This window comes from Spea bombifrons, chromosome 4 (genome assembly GCF_027358695.1).
Source record: "Spea bombifrons isolate aSpeBom1 chromosome 4, aSpeBom1.2.pri, whole genome shotgun sequence".
Classification (NCBI taxonomy): domain Eukaryota; kingdom Metazoa; phylum Chordata; class Amphibia; order Anura; family Pelobatidae; genus Spea; species Spea bombifrons.
The window spans coordinates 107,658,178-107,685,432 of NC_071090.1; the positions used below are offsets into that span (position 1 = coordinate 107,658,178).

Below are 27,255 nucleotides of genomic sequence, written 5' to 3' on the forward strand. Positions count from 1 at the left end.
AACCAAGTGGAAAACTACGATACAGTAAAGGAATCTAGACCATGGGATTTTCTTAACTACAGTTAAGCGGGTTGAACGCTTTGAAGGCAAAGATTCCTATACCATCGTTGCAATGGCGCTGTGGCTTAGTTGGTTAAAGCGCCTGTCTAGTAAACAGGAGATCCTGAGTTCGAATCTCAGCAGTGCCTTTATTTTACGCTCAGATCTTGAATACTGCTTTTTCGGACTTTCACTTATTCCTGTACAGCATGCGATTACAATAACCTACATCAATTGTATGTTTTGGTTACTCTGAAGGATGTCACGGCTACAGTTTGTCTTACATGATCCAGATGGTCTTACTGATTAAAGAATGTCTAATAGGAATAGTAAGAATTTCACTAAATTAAGCTCCGCCACAAATAACTAGCTGAGTATTTTTACGTCATTTTAATGATTACTTTGTAGTCAGTGTGGTAGTGGAATAAAAATATTTTTTTTTTAGTATCTGTTGTGTTTATATTACCTGTGAATAATTGACATACCTTGTCAATTATTTTACATGTCTTACATGTATAAAAAAAAAAAAAGGCCCAAAAACTCCATATATTTTGTGTGGGTTCACTAAATGAGAAAGAGTAAAATAACACCCAAAAAGTGCTCTGGTCCTTTAGTGTAAAAAAATATATTTATCAATTTAAGCCTGTCCAATTCTCCACCAAAAAATATAAAAACACACTTAAAACAAATATACATTTAATACAATTATATCAAAGTACTTAACAATGTATAAAAAACATAAAAAATTTAACTTGGTATAAATAGTATATAAACATACATTTAAAAGACACACTAAATTTGTGCTGGGACCAAAAAAATCTCTTGCATTCCGCATTACTGCCAAAAATACCAATTTCCCTGTTCTGGAATCTTGCTAGCATTAATTAATATTAACAAATTACCATCAGTTCATAAAAAAAAAATAATAAAAAAGGTCTCACTGCCGCGACATGCATAACTGATTATGGGTCATTTAAAGTGATGATGTAATATAGTTGCTTCACGACTAAGATCACGTAAGTACCTATGAGAGAGAGAGGGAAAGCCTGGTCCTCGGGCCTTAACGCTGGGATTTGCGTCAGTGAGCCCGAGGTGTTATAGGGTCACCTGGCGTGGATCCACTGGGGCATTTGAGTGGTGTGCGGAGGCACACTTCTTTCCACTCACTGTGGATGGGTTGGTAAGAGCAAGTAAGTTCATTGGGTCTCCTCAACGGGAGATCCTAGAAGATAACGCCTGTGTGCAAGGCTTAGGGTCTGGGAGGGGAGGAAGGGGCTACATATCCCCTCGGGGAGTGCAGCCCCAGAAGACAAGATTGGGAACTCTGTTTCCACTATGGACCTACCACTTTTTGGATGACCGACCACCCTTGTTTGTTTCTTCACAGCACACGGTGGTAGAGGAGGAAGAGCATGATTCCTCAAGGCTCTCAAAAAAAAAAAAAAAAAAATAAAAATGATGAACATCAGGACCGACAGGTACCCTAGGCCAAAAAATACTCAACTGCATGTCCAGGCCAATCGCGTAAAGTGACAGAGATACCATGAAATGGTTTCCCTACCAGGTGGCCATACATCCGATTATTATTTTTTTGCGCTTGATCACATTGATTAAAAGGTCTTTTGGCACATCATTGGCTGTTTCGAGGTTTTCATTGTGTCTCTGGTTGCGCAGGCTTACAGGGGCTTCCGCTTCAGCCCAAGAACAGCAATAAAGACGAAGAGCTCTGTGAGGGCTGGCAGGGCGCTGTAGGAGCAGAGAAGGAAAGAACTCAGGATTATCCCAATAGTGTTCCTTTTTCACCCATTCCCACTTATGAAATGGCCTTGTTTTACACGTTTTGCCCCCTCCCCCCCGTCTTATGTACCTGCAGAAACCAAAGATATACCAATACGAGGTACATTCCCATTTCTGTGAGACAAACAGGGACAGGCTAACGGAGGCGGCACAGTGCAGAGCCACAGCTGGGGCAGGCCGAGTTAAGGAAATAAGCCAACATCAACATGCTAGCCCAAGGCTAAACACTTAGTCGCAACTAGTAGATGGTGGGGTGACATGGGAGAAAGGCCAACCAGTGATGGGGGGGTGGGGGGTTTATTTCTAAGTTCAGCGGCCACTTACCTGCAAAAAGCCATAATCCACCAGTACACAGAGCAATGCCAGCCTTCAAACAGGAAGAAAAGTAGAGCAACGCTGGCACTGGCGTGAGCGCCCACGGCTTAACCACATGGAAAAGGTTAGGGACCGAACACAAAAGTGATAAACTTCTCTGTGCCTACAGCTCTCCTCTCCCGCTATTATTACAGAAAATATGCGACTCTCCTCCCCATTATTTAATTCTACATCGTAAGCTGTGATGCACTGCCTGTTATGTCTCGTTTACCCATTGTACAGCGCTGTGGAAGATGTTGGCGCTATATAACTCATAATAATCATAATGAACAATGTAGATTTAAAAAAGGTGAGATGGAAGAGATGAGATAAAGGGGGTATTGATCCATCTTTATGTGTATGGTGGGGGACTTCTGTCTTCTCGACCTTCTTTACTCTGCCTGCTGACGAACCGATCTGAAATCCTTGTATCTGCTGTTATCATCTTGGCAAACAGATTTTTTTTTTAATATGTTACCCTATCCCCAAGCCATCATCACATAAGTAATGCACGAGGTTAATGATTCTTGTTCAGTTATGGGGTGGGTGGGGGGGGGGGGACTCAGCACAAAGTAAACTTAAAACACAAAGACTGGGGGCTCAAGCTGCCGTATCGCGAACACTATTATAATGTCACTGAAGTCCCTATGCGATACATCAATATAACGCCAGCAGAGCAGTTAAAGGACATGATGCAAAGTATATTGAAGAAAGGATACAAATTAGGCTCTGTGAGTTGTTGAACATTGAAATTCCAGAAAGAAAACCAGCAAACTCCACAGCAAACATCCCCAGTGTGACGGAGAGAGCGACAATCAACCTGCGTGGAGAGAAACGTTCAGTGCCATAACGTCACCCTGAATAGACAAACGCACAGCTCCTCCTGACTATATCCGGGTCTCAGATACTTACTCTGTATCACGAGAGGAATACTCTTCTGGTGTGTAATCGATAGGCAGACAGGCGAGTACATTATTCTCCTAGAAAAAAGAAATAAAAATGTAATTTTATTTACTTTTCCCCTCTCCTACAGGGGACAGATAGCTCGGGCTGCGCTCTCTCTGTATATACAGGGGACAGATAGCTCGGGCTGCGCTCTCTCTCTGTATATACAGGGGACAGATGGCTCGGGCCGCGCTCTCTCTGTATATATAGGGGACAGGTAGCTCGGGCTGCGCTCTCTCTGTATATACAGGAGACAGATAGCTCGGGCTGCGCTCTCTCTGTATATACAGGGGACAGATAGCTCGGGCCGCGCTCTCTCTGTATATACAGGGGACAGATAGCTCGGGCTGCGCTCTCTCTGTATATACAGGGGACAGATAGCTCGGGCTGCGCTCTCTCTGTATATACAGGGGACAGATAGCTCGGGCTGCGCTCTCTCTGTATATACAGGGGACAGATAGCTCGGGCTGCGCTCTCTCTGTATATACAGGGGACAGATAGCTCGGGCTGCGCTCTCTCTGTATATACAGGGGACAGATAGCTCGGGCCGCGCTCTCTCTGTATATACAGGGGACAGATAGCTCGGGCCGCGCTCTCTCTGTATATACAGGGACAGATAGCTCGGGCCGCGCTCTCTCTGTATATACAGGGGGCAGATAGCTCGGGCTGCGCTCTCTCTGTATATACAGGGGACAGATAGCTCGGGCTGCGCTCTCTCTGAATATACAGGAGACAGATAGCTCGGGCTGCGCTCTCTCTGTATATACAGGGGACAGATAGCTCGGGCTGCGCTCTCTCTGTATATACAGGGGACAGATAGCTCGGGCTGCGCTCTCTCTGTATATACAGGGGACAGATAGCTCGGGCTGCGCTCTCTCTGTATATACAGGGGACAGATAGCTCGGGCTGCGCTCTCTCTGTATATACAGGGGACAGATAGCTCGGGCTGCGCTCTCTCTCTGTATATACAGGGGACAGATAGCTCGGGCTGCGCTCTCTCTGTATATACAGGGGACAGATAGCTCGGGCTGCGCTCTCTCTCTGTATATACAGGGGACAGATAGCTCGGGCTGCGCTCTCTGTATATACAGGAGACAGATAGCTCGGGCTGCGCTCTCTCTGTATATACAGGGGACAGATAGCTCGGGCTGCGCTCTCTCTGTATATACAGGGGACAGATAGCTCGGGCTGCGCTCTCTCTGTATATACAGGGGACAGATAGCTCGGGCTGCGCTCTCTCTGTATATACAGGGGACAGATAGCTCGGGCTGCGCTCTCTCTGTATATACAGGGGACAGATAGCTCGGGCTGCGCGCTCTCTCTCTGTACTTACTCTTGACCAAAATATTGTTATGACGATGACCAGGTGAGCAGTAAGCGTGAGGAAACGAGACGGGACCAGACTACTGATGGCGGACATTATAAACCTGCAAAGAGAAAACAATATATGACACACAAACATATTGTAAGAAATAAAATGTTTGGCATGACCATAGCAAAGGCACCTGCCCTATGTACTCTGACATGCTTTTCTTTATACATATTGACATTAACATCATAGACATTCCTGCAACACCATTTGGCTGAAGAAAGCGATCAGCTAAAACGGAGAGACTAGACGGGGCGGCCGAATGGGGCCGATCTGACGGCGGATTTTGAGTTTCTACGCGTGAAGCCAGCTGGCAAACCAGGACTTGTGTAGAAAGGGTCATTCTGGTGCCAACGTTGCAAAACTGGTGCAATCACCATAGCAACCAATGGGGAAACGTTACCAATCGCTCCTTTTTAACACTTTGCATTGCATTAAGTTATCACACTAATTACTCTTATATGATCAGACATGGGTCACTTTTAGGGGGCCTAGAAAATACATCGCTATACAGGCCCTATATCATATATACAGCATCATAATATATGTGCAGCTCACATGCACTGCATTGAGGGTATACAGTACCTCTATACACCGCCCACGGTATACTTGTTGCTCTATACATAGGGTTTAGAGGGCTTTATGGAGCCTTTTCTGTCGCTGGTCAGGAGCCGTGCGTTGCCAAGCAACCGTATAACCGCTCTTAGACGCGTGAAATCGCGCGTGAGCGACTATCGGCTAATGAAATCACGTAACGTCATCCGAGTGCTGCGAGCGGACGGAGGCCGGCCGCCATGTTTTTCGCTGGCAAGAAATGAAGGTGAGGCGGTTTTTGCCCATTGAAGAGCTGCCTAATCTGAGTGCTGGGAAATGATGCAATTTACAAATTATCTAGCATGAGCGTTCCTGCTTTGGGAAAAAGTATAACAAACGTAAAAGTAGTTAATTTTGTAGGTGCATATTTTAAGTGAGTTTATATTAAATATATAGAATGTGACAATGTATCAAAAAAATGTGATGGTGTAATCAATTAATAAGCAAGCTTATTTGAAGTGATATATGTTGGTAAATTATCCCGAGAATGCGATGCTAATAAAATCATCCTGAAATGTATATTGTCAGCGTAAAACTGTAAATTAGGCTTTTATCCAATAAATACAAGACAAAAATAACTTGGCAGCGGTGGGATTCGAACCCACGCCTCCAGAGAGACTGGAGCCTAAATCCAGCGCCTTAGACCGCTCGGCCACGCTACCTTGTTGTTTCGGCTGTCACACACGCCAGGATCATCACTGCCTTGACATGACGTCATATTGCCGAATGAAGCATTCTTAAAAACAGTAAAATACAGAGAGAACCGTCCTAACTGCACGGTGTTTATATTTGAAGGAAGACATATTGGAAAACCATCCTCCCACTTTGCAGTAAAATGTGGGGGATGCAAAATCCGTAATGACCCGTTTGAGGTCTGTATTGTTCAAATATGACACATTGTTTGATTTCTTCTTTTACCCGGATGTTATAAAAACAACGGCTTGCTATTCTGAATGAAGTCACCTGTATTCAAGCATGGATTGCAGCTGTGAGAAAAGTACAAATTAGGATGATTATGTCAGAGTGAGATACACGCTGCTTGGCCCTGAAAACCTGTCCATCTCCACCAGACGCTGTGATTCGGGTACATACCCCGAGTCTCAGGGGTCATCATTCATTATGCGATTAGAGTAAAGACCCCTGAGACTCGGAAAGCAGAGAGGGTCCACCCCTGGCTGATACAAACCGAATTGTCAGAGCGAAGAAAGAGCATTAAGAATTAGAGACGTATGTAGCTTACATAGTAATTCAAATTAGGGTCCCCGTTAGTCTCTTTCTCCAAGGCCCCCACCTTTAACCTCTTGATGACCAATGATGTACAGGATACGTCACGTAAAAAAAAATGTCCCTAGAGGACCAGCGACAGACCCAGTACCCGCCTAACATCCAACACTGTAAATGATGAAATGCCCAGACGGAAGCTTCTTCCTTCAAAGCTGCCAAAGTTACGCCAGCCTGCAGAGGGCCGGACGTTCTTCTGGGGTCTCTGGTGACCCCCCCAAACACACTTGGATGAGAAAATGTAAGAGGGGACACATTGTTAATTAAAAAGACCCCAGTGATGTCACCATCAAGGGTACCCCATAGCTACATAACAAATAATAAAAACGATATATTGTATAAGGGACTGTTGTGGCCTCCGGTGGGTTATGACTTCACTCAGGGGATGTTTCTAAACTGTTTTTTTAGCAGTGGATCCTTTCCTGGGGGAAATAATTATCGGAATTATAAAAACACAATTTCAATATTTCTGTTATATTTGTAAACTAAAGAAAAGACCATTTGTGTCGTGTAGGCTCTGGTCCTTAATGGGTTAAAGTGAATCATCCCCCATGGCCCTTTGAATCCTCACCCATGTATTTAGTACATACATGTAATACTGTGTCACTAGCCATGTAGTCACTGCATACATGTAATACTGTTACTAGCCATGTATTCACTTCATACATGTAATACTGTGTCACTAGCCATGTAGTCACTGCATACATGTAATACTGTTACTAGCCATGTATTCACTTCATACATGTAATAATGTGTCACTAGCCATGTAGTCACTGCATACATTACATGTAATACTGTTACTAGCCATGTATTCACTTCATACATGTAATACTGTGTCACTAGCCATGTAGTCACTGCATTCATGTAATACTGTTACTAGCCATGTATTCACTTCATACATGTAATACTGTGTCACTAGCCATGTAGTCACTGCATACATTACATGTAATACTGTTACTAGCCATGTATTCACTTCATACATGTAATACTGTGTCACTAGCCATGTAGTCACTGCATTCATGTAATACTGTTACTAGCCATGTATTCACTTCATACATGTAATACTGTGTCACTAGCCATGTAGTCACTGCATACATGTGATCTCTAAGTTCCCTGTTGTCAGGTTTCCGCTTGCTGTCAGCAGACAAATAACTGGCTGGCCGAGAATGATGGGTGTTTTAGTTCTAGGCTGAAAGCTCTGTACGCGGGGCCGACGATCACGTGACAATCAGGCGGGCAGGAAGGGGCGGGTTCTGGGCCAGGCGTGTGTGAGGATGCTGGGAGTTGGGGGAGGTAAAGGTGGGGGATTCAGACGCAGCAATTCTTCTGCCTGCCGGTCAACAACTACAGCTACAGGTCTTATGGGCAGCGACACAGAACGGAAGGCTCTGTGGCGCAATGGATAGCGCATTGGACTTCTAGAAGTTGAAGAGATTCAAAGGTTGTGGGTTCGAGTCCCACCAGAGTCGCTTTTTCTTCCGCATGATTGATTTTCCCATATATTTCATTTTTTTTAAATTACGTTAAAGTACTTGTTTTATTTTATCTCTGCTGTGTCTGAAACATATTAGCATTGCTGGAAAAAAATTAGAAATGTTTGTTAATAATAAAAAAAGGCTTTTATATTCAAACTTTTTTCTTCTTCTTCAAATTGTAGATCTTGCCACACTTCAAATAGTTCTTAGGCCTCTATAGCTACAGCCCACCCTCCTCGATTCCAGGTGACGAGTGTCAGGGGAACAGCTGACAACTCCTATCATTCCAAGCCATAATACAAAGGCCTGTCATGGCTGGATGAGCACCATGAGAGTTGTCGTTCCACAACACCTTGCGTGTTGGACATCCCAATAAATGGTTTGCTGTATTAGAATTCAACCTATAAAATGTACGTATGTATGTATATATATATATAAATGTATATATATATATCCACTGTAAGTGTTATTACTGTGAAGTGTCTCGGAGTAACAACTCAGCCACGAAGCAGCAGGCCACGCACCCTCGCAGAGCGGAACGGAATATCAAGGCATCCGCTCCAGACTGCGCAACCCCAAAAATCTTCCCCATTCACGCTGGATCCTGGAGATTGCTGTATACACCCCCGAAAAACCCATTCCACATTAGAGGGAAACACGCCTAGCAGAGCCAAAAAACGATTCCCCTTTCTGTCTGGTTAACAAAATGTTACTCTCCTTATTTTGCAAAAATAATCCGTGGCTTCAATACATCAACCTCACAAAATAACATCCACATGTCTGTGTATCCTTTAAGATGTACCATACGATATACCATACGGTCTCATGGCATATACTTAAGGTGTGTTTACATACAGTGTATGTGTATATATATATATATATGACATGTCCAAATGGGCCAAAAACAATTCGGAATAATGTTTTGGTTTGTTTTTGGTCGAACAATTTTTGTTTCATGCTCTTTCAGTTCAGCTGACAATTGGGGGGACTCGGGAACGAAACTTGTTGACCGGCACCCACAATCACTCATGTACAAGTGTAAGTGGTTAGCAGAGAAGGTGAGAGTGCGACGTTTTAATTCCCTCACCGTATTAGCCTTTACCGCTTCTGCTGGGAGGCTGTTCCATTTATCTACCACCCCCTCAGTAACTAATATTACTTAATGTAATCTGGAAGCCACTGCTTAAGTTCGTTCCTTGTGTATAACTGTACCGCGTCCCAGCGTTATAACGCAGATTGGAAAGCCAACACAAGAATATTTTTCTTTTTTAAAAAGTTATTTATTCAAAACAACCTTCAAGGCACACGAATGCTGTATAACAGCCAGACAGACGTACATTCTACATGTGAGGTCATAAGTGTATCAAACATTTCAATAACATGTTCTACAGACATATGCATAACATACAAACATATTTGTATACAGATACTGTATATAAGTAATTCATATCAATGTACTGTGTAACTCGGATTTGGAATCAGAAGGATGGAATCAGAGTAACTAAGTCAACCGATTGGCTCGGAGAGCCTTGAGTTTTTCTGACAAATTTCCATAATCAGCAATTATTTACTGCTCTGTACAAGCAGCAGTGAGGTCACAACCGTCTTCATCTCATTGTAAAGTCACATAAAACATAAATCCTTTGGTGAAAAGAAAAAAAAAGTCATGTTCATGGCCATGGCCTCCAAACCGATGTTCGGGGGTGGTCCTGCTGCACGTGGCACTCTGTTGGGTATTGTGGACTGGAAAGCCAGCGAGGAGAGTTCCCAGCCTCAGAACTACTGAGGTCAGAAGCCGAACAAGGACTCATTTCATCACCAGAGTTAGGGAAGTCCATGGCCGAAGGGTGATGGCTCGCTTTGGAAGCCAAGTCTTCGTCCGATTGTCCAACAGTTGACAGATTGAGTTGATTTGGAAAGCGCAGCCTGTGCTGAAGGTGGTTTTGGAGTCCATCTAAGAAGCGGTTCCTGGCTTCTGGGCTGATATCATTGATGAAGTCCTCTGTGCGGTCCATGCAGTCCCTGAAGCCAGTGAGATAGAACTTCTCTGCCGGTGATACCCATCGATGAGGATCTACTCAAAAAAAGGAGGAAAGAAAATCATTAAGAATGGTGCTCTCGGGGATTTATGAAAGTCCACCTTCTGCAAATCTAACTCATTCTTGGTCTGGGGTTGGGTTGATGGACATTTTTACTGTGTCAAGAAAAAACAATAACCTGTGGTGCACATTGTGGCTTCCAGGTGGAGTCACCCAGTCATTCTTCAATTGGGCCCCACTTAGGAGGTAAGATTGTTGTAAGAGTAGTATTAACGTGAGGGAAGCAGTTCTAATTTGGTTGACACTGTCCATTCTAGGATTCTATAACCTACCTCTTATGTGATAAGAGGACATCTCTTAGAACAGAGGCACACAAATAAGTGACAAACACTGGAAAAATTGTAACGACAAACACAAAATGAGTAAGCAATGTATAGCTCTGTATAGAAACTATGCAAAAGGAGGCGTTGGTAGTAATAGTGAAAAGGTTTCAAGCATAAAACAATGTTTATTGAATCGGTGTAGTTGCCCTAGAGTTTATAGGGATTATTATCTCTAATTATTTCCCAGTAATAAAAATAATAAAACACTCTTCCTTTACACAAAAAGAGGTTTATAAAATACTTATTTATAGATAATTACTAATATATGTATAAATAATGTATAATATACATAATAGATAATATAATTTATAAATAATGTATAATATACATAATATAATTTATAAATAATGTATAATATACTTAATATATAAATAAAATTGCATGGGTTTATTTATTTAGCTGTAAAATCTACTATATGTTTGGAAAGTGTCACCTTACTAGAAATACTACTGCTAATAGTAGTAAAACTATAAATACTACTGCTACTACTACTACTACTAATAGTAATACTAATACTAGAAATATAACTATTACTAATACTAATTGTAGCGATACTACTACCAATAAGTAGTAAGAAAGCCTGCACTCAATTCCCCTGCTACTCATGCATAAATAAACACTCAGAAATGCATAAAAATCCACAAGACGTTATTATGCGGGGGCTTATACCGTGCGTTTTCACACGTGTCACATTCCCAATGTAAAGCACGGCTAATTCCAGGATTTCTGCTTTTTCCATTTTCGGATTCCGTAGTTTCTGTGCAAAAAAGAAAAACAGATACATTTCAAGAATAACACGGGCCAAGTGTGTCTTTTTCTTGTTATAGCTACAATATATATATGTTATTACATGTTATTTCTGCATTATACTGTATAAAGTGAATGAAGCTGGTTATAAGGTTGCAGCGCCACCTATTGGTGGTAGAAGGTGACTACAGCAGATTGCATATTTCATCTATCTGTTAAATACACTGGTGGGGGCAGTGGGGTTTAATTATCAGGGCACACTGTATAAAGATAAAAATGTGATAATATATTAAATTTTAAATAGTATGCAGCACTGTTTTTAAAAAAATGTATAGTTATCCCACTAAAAGTATGAGATTTATTTGCAGGTTCTAATTAAATGTCTAAAGTAAAGTCACCAATAAAATTATACTGTCCATTAACTCTTGCCACCCTGCTGAGTAGGAGATTCCTCCCAATCTTACTGTGCGTGTGTGTTGCAGAACTGACCTGATTCCCAGTGAGTTTCATCAACAAGATCCTCATTTCTTCCAGGCAACGGTTTATCCGATCTCGCCTCTGCTTTTCCACCACAGGTTTCAGGATCTGGAGATAAGAAAGGTTAATAAAATGTGCTGAGACTCATCACACCTCTTAATTGCCACAATTCCCTTCCCTTTTATCAGAGTGAGAATAAAATAACCCAAAATACAAAGAATGGAAGGCAAAACGAGAGGCGTAATATTTCGCTAATAATGATAAACCACAAACATAGAAGAACGAATTTATATTTTAACAAATAAATAAAAAGGGTTTTTCCATGCACTGGAAAAGACACATCAGCATTAACGCTTCTATGCTGCTGCTCTTGTAATTCTATCACTTTGCCACTAGATGGCACCACCTAACATATGTACGTTCTTGGCTTTTTGGCACCGTTTTATTATCTATCGGTGCAAAGTCTTGCAAACCTTAACTCCTATTATGCGCAGCCAGCTTTACGTTTTTAAGAATTATGGTTCAACATCACAATAAATTGAGCCTTTAAGGGGATTACACATTGGGGGGTGGGGGGCTGGAGAGATCAGAGTTTACACATATACATACAGCAATCATGTGAAACCCCACAATGCATGGTTCTGGTAGAGCTACTTTTCCCACAGCGGTGGAAAGGTTAATGGGGGCAGGAACATTTGGGGGCAAATTGGATGTTATAGGGGGTAAATATTAGAAAAAGGGGACACAAAAATATGAGTGTACGCTCTCTGGACCGGATAACACAGTAGGTTACAGTACCAAATTAGCATTTGCTATAATTTATTGCAAACCAATTAAAATCTGCACCAATGGACAGTGTGTAACTATATCAGGGGCTAATTAACATGGTCCCTTTACAACCCCACTGGAAAGCAGATGCCTCTTTTTCCACAATAGGGTGTAAGCTCTTCAGCCTAGAGCTTTTAAGACATTTCATTTAAATGAAAATCCTGAATACCAGACAGCAAAACCCCTAAAGGATTTTAAACAGTTAAAATAGGAAATGGTCAGAGTGCGCTGGTAGAATAGAAAGAACACATAGTATAAAGTTAATGAGTTAAAAAGAAGTGTAAGAAGTCATTGTGTATATGGACCTTCCCTATAGTGGGGGAATTTAACATTCTTTATATAGCATCTTCTCTAACAGTGTATGGGGAAGGTGGGGTCGGTGGGTGTTTGGCAGGGTCCTACGGGGTATGGATGGGGGTATCTTACCTTCCTGGAGGAGAAGGAGTCCGTGCAGTCCATGTCAGGCATAATAGCGAGTATAATGATCCTCCTATCTGCCCCAGGGACAGATTTAAAGGTCCTGGTCATGGCCCCGCCCCTTATTGCCACCCCACATCAAAGGGCAGAGTCCCTCCTACCTGCCCCATTTGGCCTCCAAAGGCTTGTGTCTGAGTGATGATGAGGGAGGAGGGGTGAGAGGGCAAGAGGGGAGTGAGAGGGCAGGAGGGGGTACACTGGGTGATGTTTTGTGACGCTCAGAAGGCAAGGAAAGGGTCAACAGGGTCTGGGAAAAGAATGATAGAGGCAAAAAGAGCAATTGGTGGAAAAGGGTTAATGGGGTTGGTGGAAAAAGGGTTAAATTCGCAGAAACTATTGGGGATAGGAGGGACGTAGGTCGGAGGTATGAAGACAAAGTACACCGTGGGCTCAGCCAGGAGCTGTAAATAGAGGTACTGAATACACGGTGGGCTCAGCCAGGAGCTGTGAATGGGGGTACTGGGAATACTGTGGGCTCAGACAGGGGCTGTGAATAGGGATACTGAGTATACTGTGGGCTCAGCCAGGGGCTGTGAATGAGGAGACTGAGGAATCTAGAATAAGCTGTAGGTTCAGTCCTGTGCTATGACATCACTGCACCACGTTCAGATATATTGTAGATAGATGAACCGCGGCTTATGATGCTCCGGTGGTGTAGCGGTAGAATCTCCGCCTTTGATCGTAGAGGCGCGGATTCGATTCCCGTGCTCGGTGTATCTGCTTTTCCCTTAATCACCAAATAAAAAATATTTATATTTATACATTTCTAACATTATTAAATGGAGAGTAATTTCCATATTTTGCGTGCTGTTTTTTCTATCCGTGACTGTCCTGTTAATGTCGCTACAATATATTCTATAATCACTTTTATGTTATGTCTATAAATATAAATTAATCTCTTCGAGGCGCATAAATAAAAAGCGACTCTGGTGGGACTCGAACCCACAACCTTTGAATTGCTTCACCAGCTAGAAGTCCAATGCGCTATCCATTGCGCCACAGAGCCAGACGCTGTCAATCATGGCCAGACTCCCTAGTGAGGGTGGCTTCTTGATTGGGTAATTCGGCAGAAGGGGATTTTTGTGGCATTTCTTGAAGAAATGCTAAACTTTGATTAACAGATCTAGTTGAAAAGTGATACTGAAATCGCGTACGACTTTATTCATAACGTATTCATTAGAATCAAAGTTTTTTTCACAAGACTTAATTTGGGCTAAATTGTTCCCTTGAGAATTATAGTCGGGATGCTGAATTGTATATTATTATTATTATTATTTATTGTTTTATATAGCGCCATCAAATTCCGTAGCGCTGGTATAAAAATTAATGTCCACATGCAATTCTATCACTCAGCATTAATCGCTGGATTAAGTTTAGGGATACATGGTTCTGGGCCACCATCCCACTGGGCATTTGTCTGGCGCTATACAAATAAAATCATAACTCATCCCTGGAGTGTGGCCTGAATTTACTGGTTTGCATGAAAAGGACATCTACAAATCTCACTTTACTCACAACAAAAGAGACAGACGTGTGTCTGAGAAGTGTGTCTATGAAGTGTGCCCGGGGTACAGTGTTTACAGCCCGGGTTTTCTCCATTCAGTTCCAAATGTTCTTCCATTGTCTTCTCTCAAAGCCACATCCTGAATATTTTATCTTCATCTCCATTTTTCCTTTCACTCTTTCTCTCTCCCCTTTAACCATGCATGGGATAGACATATGGCCGCTGAATCTAAGACCAAGATCAAGGGTTGAGTTCTATGTTTCTATCTCAGTTAAGTGAATACACTTTTTAATTGCTATTAACAGTAAGGTGGAGCACCAAGAATTCAGACATGGCCCTCAGATATCTCCATGAGACAATATCTTTTATTTTGAGAGGCGGGAAGTGTTGGATTGCCCTCCAAAAAACATATACAGGAAGGCATAGTGCTTATGTATACATATAGGTCGCATTCATATACTTGGTATTGGAATGCACAGAATTAGGGTTTATATGCAGTATTGTCAAGCAGGGAACAGAAGCTCGGAGACAGCGACTCCAGGAATGTGACTGGAATTACTGGTCTTCACCAAAAGGACAATTGTGAATCAGACTCACTTCAAAAGCAAATACAACAAAGAGAGCGAAGTGTGTCTGGGAAGTGTGTCCAGGTGACGGTGTTTACGGCTGGGACCCTATCCATTCAATCACAAATGTCCTTTTATTGCCCCCCCACCCCCAAATAACAGCATCCGCTACCTGAGGTGTCAGTCACACATACTCACCCCAGCCATCCCCTACCACAAAACGAAAAATAGACTCGGTTGGTCTGAACCATAAAAATAATTTCACACATTTTTAAAGAATTTAATTCAACAATGTTATTTTTTAAGGGTATCTTACGAGCAAACATCTTCATCAAGGGACTGTTCTATGGAAATGGGGACATTTAGGCACTGTCCCACACGCCATGCCCAGATAAACGACATGTTTGGTCTGTTATCTGCCCAAAGCCAGCAAACCCCATAGTACCCCGCCATGATAAGTCCTGACTTCTGATGCTGATCAGAGTTGCTCTCACTGAAATGCAGATTTGTACCCCCCCTGCTCCTTCCTAAATCCTTACCTATCTATTGTCATGGATCATGGACAGTTCTACTTTTTTAACTCCTTATTGCTTCTTGGACACGTGTCGACACTTCCTAGGAACGTGGGATAGATCAAAGACTACACTGGACAGGTCGGAGAGGAGGGACGTTCCTGAAGACACACTTCTTCGCCTTGTTAAGGTTAATTGTCCTGTTTAAGATCAGGAAACTCTGGGTTCTGTGTGTGGAATTTGCAACTCTATGTACCCTACACAATTGGGTGTAAATAAATGGAAACTAGCATCCATAGGTGGGTAAGATGGGTGTCTTGGTGCCTGGTGTCTAAACAAGACCCCAGTATACAAAGTCTGCCCGTTATGTGTTCCTAAAATCTCCCATCTGTTGCTTTTCCCGTGAAGAGAATAACAATAAAAAAAAATCAACAAATGAAAAGTAAAGCAAATGCAGTAGAATGTATCAATGACTGGGTTCCTCCAAATTCCGGTACTAAAATAATGGAACCGTTCAGATACATTTAGAATGTGGACCATTAGTATGTAGGAATGTTTATGCATCTAGGACCATGCACCATAAACGCTCAGAAAATGTGAAGGCGGGTTTCCCTTGGGTTTTTTTAACCTTCAGGGTCTTGGGGTGAATGGGCAAATTCTCAGGGTTTTACCCCGATTTCAGGGTCTCTGGGTGATTGGGGCAGATATTCAGGATCACCCAGTCTGGAGCTGACCCCTTTATATTTTACTCTGATTCAATGATATCTGAGCATCCTGTGAGTGCTTTTCTCACGGCTATACCATAGCTAGAATCCCTGCTTGAATACAGGTGACTTCATTCAGAATAAGTTTTCCTCTTGACCCATCATGGTTTTAAAGATGACTGTTATTATAACAATTTGGTTACCACCAAGATACTTGGTGTTTGCTGACAAGTTCACTATTTCAACTCTTTGAGTTCATATACTGCCAACCAGGTGGGTTTTTCTTCATCAAATGGTAAAGTCAATACTCCAGGAGTTTGCTGTTGAGTGAACCCCAGCGAGAATCCCCTGAAGGAAGGGTTGAGCTGGCCCTGTACAATAAATAGTGAACTACCCATGTATGATAGGCCAGCTCCGACCTTCTGCTAGCAGAAGCTTACTGGGGTTGACCATCAAGTTCCTGGATTAGTAACTATTAATTAATAATTATTTATTTTAATCTAAACACAGGTCACTGTCCCTCCTCTCTACCCAAGGGAGGAGAAAAAAATATTATTCGTGAGCTTATTTTCTAAATTTACTTCTACAAACTGTAATAGACAAAAGGGTTAGATGATGCACAGCTTTTTTTGATCCTTTGACCTCATACAACCCTTGCTCTTGGTAGTATCTATGTACAGTTGTCTTTCCTGGGAACCTAAGAATGGAGGTAGAAACCTTGAGGCTTAGGGGCAAACCCTGACAGGTAAATGGTAGAGATGCTGATGCTTTGGGTGGATCTGGAGTTGGGAGATCAAAGCCTCCTGAGAAGCGTCAAAGCAAAAGGCAGCAGGGCAGCCTCTAGAAGTGTGGAAGGAGTGTGGCTTTCCCATGGACACACGTCAGCTTAATTGCCAAATAAATAGAGAAGGAAGTGACACCAGCTCCAGAATTTACATCTCCGTGTTAATATCACACAATCCTATGGGATACTATCAGCCATGAACCTCTCGCGCACAAGGAGGCCGTGGTGTAGAACGGTCTTCCAGCAGGCTGTTGACCTCCTAGGACTTACCAAATTATGAAAATCAGGGATTTCAAGGCATTTAAATATACCAGGACCCTAAGCCTTTCCCTTCCAATACACTGTCACCTTCTACAAGGCCTATCCATCTAAAATGTCTGCCAAATGAATACATACATATAAAATGTCTTCTCTAGAGCAGTTAAAGGGTGAACATCTGCAATCAAGATTATATTAAAACCCTTATGTGATAACTGCAGAGATCTGGATAAAGGAAAACTTGGTGGAAACACGAGAAACTTGTTCATAATGTGTCCTCTCAAGAAACTTCATCATTTCATGAGTGATCTTGATGTGATCCGAGCCTGTCTTGTCTATAATGGGGTCAGGAGAAATTCTTTGCAAACAATTTATCAGAACAGACCAACTTTAGCTGCTGAGTTGGGTCCTGTCCAGGTTAATGTCTTTTTTGGTTGATGATTCTGGGCAGTTATGCCTTTTTAAGCGTAGACAGGACAACTGAGACTTTATTGAATACATTTAGTGTGAGATGACTAGGATCCGTACATAGGTCAGGATCCCAAGTCTCAATCTTGTATGATGCTCGTGTCGTAAAGACATTGTGGGACTCATGCTGTTGACCTTTATGTCGTGCTCACTCTTGGAGGCAGCATGGAGAGGCGTCAAAAGGACGGAGAGGTGACATAAGGACAATTCACATCAACCCGATCTGCACACATACACATATAGAGTCGTACCAGCCTTCTGGTTCATGTATACATCATTCTATTTTGTTCATTGAGCATTATGAGAATTGTAGTCAGAAGGTCCAAAGCGCTAAAGCTGCTGCTGAACATTTGGAGTCATAAATACTCAGTTTTGGAAAAGGCATTTTTTTCCCCAAATACATTTTCATAGTGTTATATATATATGTATATATATATCACTTTTGTGAGATAGTGTAAAGTTGTGGGCAATAGCAACCTGTGTATGTAACAGGAAGCTGCTTTAAAGTTCTTTAGTATATTTCTATGGTTATTCAACACCTTTTGGCTCAAGTAGATCTCACATCACTCACAGCCAGCCAAGAATGCATGTTAGAATGTAATTGTCCAAAGACATGGAGTAGGGGCCACTGTCTGTCACTGAAAATCGAGACCATGCAGAGGCAGGGATCAAACGTGAAGCATTGGTGGTTCAGTGGTAGAATTCTCGCCTGCCACGCGGGAGGCCCGGGTTCGATTCCCGGCCAATGCAGCTCTTTTCTTTTTTCTCTCTTTCGTTTTTATCATTTCTGAACACTGTTACTTCTCTCTGATTCTGGTTGTAAAGATACTCTGCCTAGGAAGAAAATAACAACAATTGGAAATCTATGTTTAGGTAGAAGTAAAAAAACCAAAACCCTCCCTGTGTGGATGGACCGTGAGGACTCTTTGTCAGGGGACATTTTGGCTACAGGGTGCGATGGATTTAACACAGTTCCATATGGCTTAAGGTCCTGTATTCTAACCGTATCTGGCTGAAGGACACACTGTATTAATACTGATTACACAATGTGTGCTGTCTGTATCTGGCTGAACCCCTGGGGTACACTGTATTAATACTGATCACGCCGTATACTGTCTGGATCCGGCTGAACCCCCGGGGTACACTGTATTAATACTGATTACACCGTATACTGTCTGTATCTGGCTGAACCCCCGGGGTACACTGTATTAATACTGATCACGCTGTATACTGTCTGTATCCGGCTGAACCCCCGGGGTACACTGTAATAATACTGATTACACAATGTGTGCTGTCTGTATCCAGCTGAACCCCCGGGGTACACTGTATTAATACTGATTACACTGTATACTGTCTGTATCCGGCTGAACCCCCGGGGTACACTGCATTAATACTGATTACACAATGTGTGCTGTCTGTATCCGGCTGAACCCCTGGGGTACACTGTATTAATACTGATTACACCGTATACTGTCTGTATCCGGCTGAACCCCCAGGGTTCACTGTATTAATACTTCTTTTATTGTATACGGTCTGTATCCGGGTGAACAGCTATTTTTGAACTATTGCTTTTAATCTGTGATCTCTTCAGCCCAGGATCCATACAGTGCTGTCAATAAGTCTCTCTGATCCCTGAGGCCGCATCTGCTTAAGGGGTGTAAATTCTACCCGTAAACATTGTCACCTGGACACACTTCCTGACACACTTCACTCCCTTTGTTATTTAATGTCTTTCCGACTGCCTCACACAGGCTGTTGTTGTGGATAGGAGCCTGACTGCGCGGCCACAAGTAGTTCTAATATCCAGATTCCTGAAGAAAACAGAGAACGTTGTATAGTAATAACGTGTATCTGTATGACACCAACTTGAGAAGCTAATAACACATAGATTGCTGTTGTATATAGCCAGTGGTCTAATCTGACCTAGGCCGACGAAGCGTAACGGGGAGAGGTCCAGGAAACGGGGAGAGGCAGACCCTCTGCTGCATAACTGGGAGCCATTTGTCCTGTTGGGCGATCAGGCTCTCCTGGAGCTTCATGGGCTGGTTGGAATAATGGAAATCTCTCTTTTAGCCACAAAAGTTATTATCAACAGAGCCTCCATAGCAATTTTACCCCATACCTGCCAACAATCCCATGTTTCCCCTCTGATCTCCCCTGACTTCCCCAGTGAGGTAAAAACCAATGGCGGTCTGTCAGGGGTGGGGTAGCATCTTCTGGGCAAGGTAAGAGACAGATAAAGCCAAGTGACCCCATCGGCCCCTTGCCCCCTAGGAGCTCACTAGCACACATATTTACACTAACACACTCATGCACATCCCACATTCATACTAACATACATAAAAATTCATGCTCACAGACACATTCATCCTAAAAAAATACACATTCATGCGCGCTCACACTTACACATACATGCTAACACACAGCACACACACACACTTATATTTAAACAGTCATGCTAGCACACATACTTACACTTTATACATACATACTCGCATGCAATTATCTTATTTATAGATTCAATGTTTTTTGAACCGGTTGGGGAGCTTCTGTATGGTTTTTCTTCCATCCATCTGGACCAATGAACAGAAAACAGCTTTTAAAATAAATTCTCATAGCATTATATAAAATGACACTTATATATATGACCCGGAATAGAGGGTTTTTTTAATGACAAAGCAAGTAACAAAAATTGGCATTTTCATATTATTATTATATTATTATCTTTTTTTTCATAAAGATGATAAACATTTTCCTCATTATATGTAACACTGGATCTAAAACTCCTGCGGTGTCTCAAAAAGCAGCTCCCTCTACTCGTAATTCTCTTTCTACGATCTCCCAGTGCCTTTCATCTTATGTTGTGGTTACTGGGTCTCTCCAGTTCTGACCACATGGACAGGCGTAAAAGGGAATGGAAAGGTGTGAGGAACACAATTCACATCTACCACTTCTCCTGGACACACTCTGACCCCATAAAACTCAAAGTTGCAGTTGGATGTGTCCAGTCCTAAAAGAAAATTGAGCTTACACTCTTTAATTAATTACCCTCACTAAGATGGTAATGCAATTAAATTATTATATTAGATCACCAGACAACACCACCAGGAAACTCGAAATCAGAGAAAATATGGAAAAATGCAGAGTCAGCCCTAGATTGTGTGACCTTGCAAATCTGCCCCATTTCTTCGGTATGGAGGTGAAACCCTAAGACTTAGGGGCAAACCCTGAATATTCCTAAACCTTCACCAGAATGTTTATTTTTTTTGTTAAGTATTATTAGCTAGCCCATCACTGATATAATCTCTATCATGCTTCCCTCTAAAGCGACTTTGACCAAATTGTGATGGCTGGGTCAGAGCATCTCCAAAACTGCAGCTCTTGTGGGGTGTTCCCTGTCTGCAGTGGTCATTACCTATCAAAAGTGGTCCAAGGAGGAAAAAATTGTGAATCGGCGACAGGGTCATGGGAGGCCAAGACTCGTTGATGCATGTGGGGGGCTAAGGCAGGCCCGTGCGGTCAAATCCAACAGATGAGCTACTGTAGCTCAGATTGCTGAAAAGTTAATGCTGTCTTTGATAGAAATGTGTCAGAACACACAGTACATCGCAGTTTGTTGCAGACCAGTCAGGGTGTCCATGCTGACCCCTGTCCACTGCTGAAAGCGCCTGCAATGGGCATGTAAGAACTGGACCACAGAGAAATGAAAGAAGGTGACCTGGTCTGATGAATCACATTTTCTTTTACATCACATATATGGCCGGGTGCGTCGCTTACCTGGAGAACACACGGCACCAGGATGCATCCATGGAGGCCTCACCTCGCAACTTACATGACTTACAGGATCTGCTACTAATGTCTTGGTGCCGGATACCACAGCACACCTTCAGAGGTCTAGTGGAGCTCAGACCTCGACGGGTCAGGGCTGCTTTGGCCACAAAAGGCGGACCTACACAATATCAGGAAGGTGGTCATAATGTTATGGATGATCGGCGTAGACCTACAATTAGAAACCATCTGTTCCCATCTTAAAGATCTCTAGATCGTTGATTGCCCATAACCATGACCTAAGTAGCCCCTCACCTGCTAACTCAGTTTCCTCAAACTCAAGTAGATTGTAAGCTCATTCCTCTGTATTGTATTTCAGGAAACAGTCTATTCCCCAATATTTTATTTGAAAGCGTATTGGAGTTCATTTTGCATTTTTAGCATCGGGGGGAGGACGTGCCACCATTTATGCGGGCGTTCCCTCCAGGTTATGCCCACGGAGATGCAGGCGAATATAGAAGAATGCAGATAAAATAGAGACAGGAAAAGCGAGAAGAGAAGGGAGAAGATGGAAGATGAAGAAGATGGTGCGGTAGGGATCGGCAGAAGCGAAAGTGCTCTGCAGAGGTGGTATAGAAATATTTAGAGGGCATGAGAGAGTGAAAGAGAATGAGAGAGTGAAAGAGAATGAGAATGTGAGTGAATATGGGCCCCAGAATTTCAGATGAAAATTTTGAGCTTTTTGCTTTGTTTTCGTCCAATTCGTGTGGGGGACTGGCCTCATTTTCCTAGCTTTGTACAAATTACAGAATAATTTGCAATTCATACGAATCTGAATGCACAAGTCTACTGCTCAGTGCAGGGAGCAGAATGCCGCAACGTAGGAAATCTGTAGGTAGCCTAGATTGTCTGCTATTTATCTCTATGTGGCTGACACTGTAAGGTTTGACATAAGGTTTGAATCCTTCTGCTTCTATACTGTAGTTGGAGTGTCTACTCTCCGCCTAAAGCAATTCATATAAATGGTTGAGATGCTGATGCTTTGTGTGGATCTGGGGTTGGGAGATCAAAGCCTCCTGAGAAGCGCCAAAGCAAAAGGCAGCAGGGCAACCTCTAGAAGTGTGGAAGGAGTGTGGCTTTCCCATGGACACACTTCAGCTTAATTGCCAAATAAAAACAGTAGAAGGAAGTGACACCAGCTCCAAGACTTACATCTTCCTGTTAATATCACACAGTGCCATGAGAAACAATCAGCCATGGACCTCTCACGCACGAGGAGGCCATAATGTAGCAGAGACCTCCCTAGGCCTCTAAAAATATGAAGGTCTGGGGTTCCAAAGCATTTGAATTTGCTTGAAACTGTGGCCTTTCACCTCATTGTCATTATCACCTTCTGCGAGGCCTATATATCTGAAAGGTCTGCTATATTTGCAATGTGCAATTATATAAATGTATTCATTATACCAGAGAGAGTACCGCCAAGCTTTGAGTAAAGGAACACTTTAGCTGATGATTCTGGACGATTAAACTTTCTAAAAGTTTACACATGACCACTGAGACCTTATTGAATACATTTAGTGTGAGACCGATACAGCTTTGTCTTTCTCTTGTATGAAAGAAGATGTTCTTGTCATAAAGACATTCTAGGACTCATGCTGTTAACTCTTTTGTTGTGCTCACCCTTTGAGGAAGCATGAAGAGGTGTTAAAAAGGATGGAGAGGTGACGCAAGGACAATTCCCATCAACCACTTTTCCAGGACACACACGTTTAGGTCCGTAAAAGTCAGGGTTATATATTAGGATAATTAATGACTTTATGTCCATTGTCAAAAAAAAAAATATGTCGGATACCCTTAAGTATCTCAAATTATGTATATAATTGTAGGTCTTTAATACTGGTTATTTACAGTTACAATTGTCCATAAGATGGGATCTGATCAACAAGTATCCTTTGGCAGCAATAACCTCAAACAAGTGTTCCAGTAGCTGCGGATCAGACCTGCACACGGTTCTGGAGGAATTCTAGACTGTCCTTCCTCACAGAACTGCTTAAACCCAGCCATATTCCTATGTTGTCTGGTGTGAACTGCTTTCTTGAGGTCATTCCACAACATCTCTAATGGGTTAAGGTGTGGGCTCTGACTGAGTCGCTCCAAAAGCCACTCTGTAGTAGATTTACTTCGATATTTAGTGTCATTGTCCTGCATTGCACAACTGCTACTGAGCTTCAGCTGAAGGACAGCCACCTTGACATTATCCTGTATGATACATTTGGGAATTCATATTGCCCACTTGATGGCGGCAAGCTGTCCAGGCCCAGAGGCAGCACCAAATCATGAGGCTCCATCCACCATACTTCACTGTTGGGATGATCTTTTTGTGTGAGTATGGGGTGACCCTTTTACACCATACTTAGTGCTCTGTGTTTTTTCCAAACAACTCAACCTCAGTGTCATCACTCCACAAAACATTTTCCCCATTAGCGTTGTGGAGAGCCAATGTGCTCTTTGGCAATTTTCAGATGACTAGCGATGTTAAACTGGAGAGCAGTGGCTTCCTCCATTGTGTCCAGCCATGGACTCCATGCCCGTTCACTGCTTTGCATATGGTAGACTCATAAACAGAGATGTTAACCAGTTCCAATGATGAACATGTAAACTCTTTGAGATTACATTTTAACCCTTTTCAGCTTTATGCAAATCAACATTTTTTGATTTTCGATCTGAAATTTCTTTTTTGCGACACATGGTTCACATCATCAGATTTTCTGAGGCCACATGCGTAGGAAGCAGGAAGATGTTTTAAAGCTCTACAGCTTCATTTGGACCTGACATTACTCACAGTTTGGCAGAAACTACATATTAAAGCCATGGAAAAGCTACAGGGGTCAGTCAAGCATTGGTGGTTCAGTGGTAGAATTCTCGCCTGCCACGCGGGAGGCCCGGGTTCGATTCCCGGCCAATGCAACATGTATTTTCTCTGTTGTTCCATCATTTTCTGAACAAAGTTACAACTTGTCTTGTTGTAAAAGGTACTTTTGCTATGTCAATGATCTGAAAACATTTGGATTTGTTCCTTTCCAATGTTTAGGGAGGTGTGACAAAAACCCTCCGCGTGTGGATGGACCATGAGGACACATGTCAAGACACACTTTGGCCAGAGGTGGCAGTAATACTTTATACAGTTCCAGATCAGAGTGTGAAAGAGAGTGTGTGAGAGCATGACAGAGTGAATTTATTAATCATGGTAGAACACAATAGATATGGATGTGATTTGGCAGGCATGGTTTTGGTTGGGGGGGGCGCTGCATTTCATCCTTGAACCCAGAAAGCACAATGTCTTGGGCCGGCCCTGCCCTAGGGTACACTGATTACACCCCCGTGGTACGCTGTGTTAAGCAATTAGACTCGCCAAACTTGGGATACCTGGACATAGTGGCGGGTTAAAGGATATATGGCCTCATACTGCGACTGAATCCTCAATGGTTATCAGGGTGGGACTGGCCCACCAGAGTCTGGTCATCCTTGGGTACACTGTATTAATATTTATTTTATTGTATACAGTCTGTATATGGGTGAACAACTAATTATAAACCGTTATTTTCAACCCAGGATCCATACAGTGCTGTCAATAAGTCTCTCTGATCCCTGAGGCCGCATCTGCTAAAGGGGTGTAAATTCTAACCGTAAACATTGTCTCCTGGACACACTTCCTGACACACTTCACTCGCTTTGTTATTTAATGTCTTTCCGTCTGCCTCACACAGGCTGTTGTTGTGGGAAGGAGCCTGACGCAAACAGTTCTAATGTCCAGATTCCTAAAGAAAACAGAGAACATTGTATAGTAATAACGTGTATCTGTATGGCACCAACTAATAACACGTACTGTGCGGTTGTTTATAGCCAGTGGTCTATTCTGGCCTAAGCCGACTAAGCCTAACAGAGGGAGGAATGGGGGGTGGCAGCCTCTCTCCGGTTTAACCAGGAGCTATCAGGTATACCACTGCTCCCATTGGCTGTTGGGGAGATCTGAGATCTCCCTTCAAGCCAGCTACCCCGAAGCCCATTTTGTCCATCTAATCTCCCCTGACTGGCTCATATAGGTAAAGATCAATAGAGTTCTGCACTGTTGTAGCAGAAACTCCCAGGGCTGCTCTCACTTTGCCTCCATTGATGGTGGCTTTTTGGATAATTGAAATGCTGGAATGTTACCCAAAGAAGCGTGTCTGTAAAATGCAGAGCATCAGGATAAGATGTCATATTCAGAACTCAGCATAATGGATCGCAAGCTGTCAAGACTATCTAGGTCTCTTCTAGAAGAGATCAAGATAGTCTCCAAAAGAATGCAATCCATTCTATGTCAGTTAGCCATTAAATATATAATCTTTACCAAATTTGCTTTCTTGCTTTGGAGAAGAACCCCTCTTGTGGCCCTGTTGTTGGGAGATCAAAGCCCTCTGAAGTGTCAAAACAAAAGGCAGGAGTGTGGCTTTCCCAAGAACACACTTTTGGTTAATTGCCTCATAACAAGGGTAAAAAGAAGTGACACCAGCTCCATAATTTGCATCTTCATGATAGTAAGACATGGCGCCATAGGAACAGACCAGCCATGGACTTCTCGTGCGCAAAGAGGCCATGGTATAAGTGGTTCGACAAGCAACCATGCCTGGGATAGGCATACAGCAGTGTCAGTCTTCCTACCTGAGGGTGTGAATCCCAACACTAAGCATTGTCACCTAGACACACTTCCTGACACACGTCTATCTCTTTGTAGTTATTTATGTGTCTTCTTCACACAGGCTGTTTTCAATGGAAGGAGCTGGACTGTGCGGCTACAACTAGTTCTAGTGGGTATCTAAGTGGGTATCTCTGCAGATTCTTTGAGAATACAAGAAATCACATCCTGTCCCGCTTTAACTGGTCTTTATTGTTATTATTATTTCCCAAGAAACCCCACATATGCACAGTTTGTGCGAAACGCGTTAAGCATTTTAGCCTTTTATTTGTGTTTTTGTTCTGTTGCCCTCCTTGATTTTACTGTCCACCGACGTTTAATAAATACATTTTTGTACAATTACGGATATCCCCATGTGATTTGCTGGTGTCGGCTGGCGCAACTATTTATTTTTGAGTTACGATTTGGGACCTGGACCAGGTCCTTTTGGCGCCGTAGCACCCAGCCACGTATGGGATCAATTATTTGAAATTACATGGGATTGTAGCCTCTCCATTTGTCTCATTTCATATACTTACAAACCTGTAAACAAAGAATAGCTTTTCCCTGACACTGGGAATTTGGAAAAATACACGGAAGCCATGAGGCCCAGATGTCTAAAGATCCTATGATCCTTCAGAGAACTGCCAAGAAGGACAAAAGGAGGGAGCACATTTTTTGGAGTAAGACTGATCTGGTGACACCACCTCCCCATGTTTGTATGAGACATTTCCCTACAAAAAGAGAGCTTTGGACGAATGCACAACATAGAATCGTTGGGTTAAGATAACTTTATCCATATTCTTCCATAAATCTGATTTCCTGGAAAAAAATCCATATAGATCAGAGTAGTAGGAGAGGAAATGTCTCTCCATGTAGTCTTTGAGTTTATTTTCTAGGGTTCCCAGCAAAACCTGTTCAAAAGGACACTGCCCAAACAAATGTAGCGATGTTTGCACCTCTGCAAGAATACGAACGGGTGCTAGAGGATCTCAAACAGCAACAGAACGGTGAGGAGGTGGTTGGGAACAATCAGTTAGTTGTTCATGTATGTAACTATAAAACTAGTATGCCCTGTGTGAGGATCAACCTCCAATCCTTAAAATATAAGACTGACGCACTACCTACTCTGCTAATACAGTAAGGATACATGCAGCAATGTCCGGTGTGTA

The 27,255-nt window shown here is 42.6% G+C and overlaps 2 protein-coding genes and 4 non-coding genes across 7 annotated transcripts; 2 read left to right on the forward strand and 4 right to left on the reverse strand.

Moving 5' to 3' along the window:
• The first annotated feature begins 114 nt into the window (after window positions 1-114).
• TRNAT-AGU (transfer RNA threonine (anticodon AGU)) lies at window positions 115-188 on the forward strand. The gene has a single exon. It is a non-coding gene; the product is annotated as a tRNA-Thr (tRNA).
• A 1,413-nt stretch (window positions 189-1,601) lies between these two features.
• TMEM107 (transmembrane protein 107) lies at window positions 1,602-5,180 on the reverse strand. Of its 2 annotated transcripts, none has more exons than XM_053464538.1 (6): window positions 5,090-5,180; window positions 4,469-4,562; window positions 3,103-3,170; window positions 2,910-3,010; window positions 1,907-2,003; window positions 1,602-1,785 (listed from the first exon to the last, which is right to left on the reverse strand). In XM_053464538.1, the coding sequence occupies exons 2-6, from the start codon at window positions 4,553-4,555 to the stop codon at window positions 1,716-1,718; spliced, it is 423 nt and encodes a 140-aa protein (XP_053320513.1). In that variant the 5' UTR covers window positions 4,556-4,562; window positions 5,090-5,180; the 3' UTR covers window positions 1,602-1,715. The 2 variants fall into 2 exon arrangements, with proteins under 2 accessions (XP_053320513.1, XP_053320512.1); XM_053464537.1 differs by lacking the exon at window positions 1,907-2,003 and adding an exon at window positions 2,161-2,257.
• Window positions 5,181-5,678: 498 nt separating this feature from the next.
• Window positions 5,679-5,760, reverse strand: TRNAL-UAG (transfer RNA leucine (anticodon UAG)). Its single transcript has one exon. It is a non-coding gene; the product is annotated as a tRNA-Leu (tRNA).
• A 2,003-nt stretch (window positions 5,761-7,763) lies between these two features.
• On the forward strand, window positions 7,764-7,848 carry TRNAR-UCU (transfer RNA arginine (anticodon UCU)). Its single transcript is given in 2 exon segments — window positions 7,764-7,800; window positions 7,813-7,848. It is a non-coding gene; the product is annotated as a tRNA-Arg (tRNA).
• A 1,663-nt stretch (window positions 7,849-9,511) lies between these two features.
• LOC128492466 (transcription factor HES-7-like) lies at window positions 9,512-12,804 on the reverse strand. The gene is made up of 4 exons (XM_053465035.1): window positions 12,755-12,804; window positions 11,513-11,608; window positions 10,946-11,033; window positions 9,512-9,928 (listed from the first exon to the last, which is right to left on the reverse strand). The coding sequence occupies exons 1-4, from the start codon at window positions 12,794-12,796 to the stop codon at window positions 9,525-9,527; spliced, it is 630 nt and encodes a 209-aa protein (XP_053321010.1). The 5' UTR covers window positions 12,797-12,804; the 3' UTR covers window positions 9,512-9,524.
• A 922-nt stretch (window positions 12,805-13,726) lies between these two features.
• TRNAR-UCU (transfer RNA arginine (anticodon UCU)) lies at window positions 13,727-13,811 on the reverse strand. Its single transcript is given in 2 exon segments — window positions 13,727-13,762; window positions 13,775-13,811. It is a non-coding gene; the product is annotated as a tRNA-Arg (tRNA).
• Window positions 13,812-27,255: the final 13,444 nt, after the last annotated feature.

Bases quoted from the DNA above. Each gene is read 5' to 3' on its own strand.
- LOC128492466 (XM_053465035.1), bottom strand. From the start codon at position 12,796: ATGCCTGACATGGACTGCACGGACTCCTTCTCCTCCAGGAAG. The intron at 11,034-11,512 runs GTCAGTTCTGCA...TTTTTTGCACAG, and splicing joins TGAAACTCACTGGGAATCAG to AAACTACGGAATCCGAAAAT. The intron at 9,929-10,945 runs GTATAAGCCCCC...TTTTTTGAGTAG, and splicing joins GACACGTGTGAAAACGCACG to ATCCTCATCGATGGGTATCA.
- TMEM107 (XM_053464538.1), bottom strand. From the start codon at position 4,555: ATGTCCGCCATCAGTAGTCTGGTCCCGTCTCGTTTCCTCACGCTTACT. The intron at 3,171-4,468 runs GTAAGTACAGAG...TCTTTTTTCTAG, and splicing joins TAACAATATTTTGGTCAAGA to GAGAATAATGTACTCGCCTG. The intron at 3,011-3,102 runs GTAAGTATCTGA...CTCTCCACGCAG, and splicing joins TATTCCTCTCGTGATACAGA to GTTGATTGTCGCTCTCTCCG.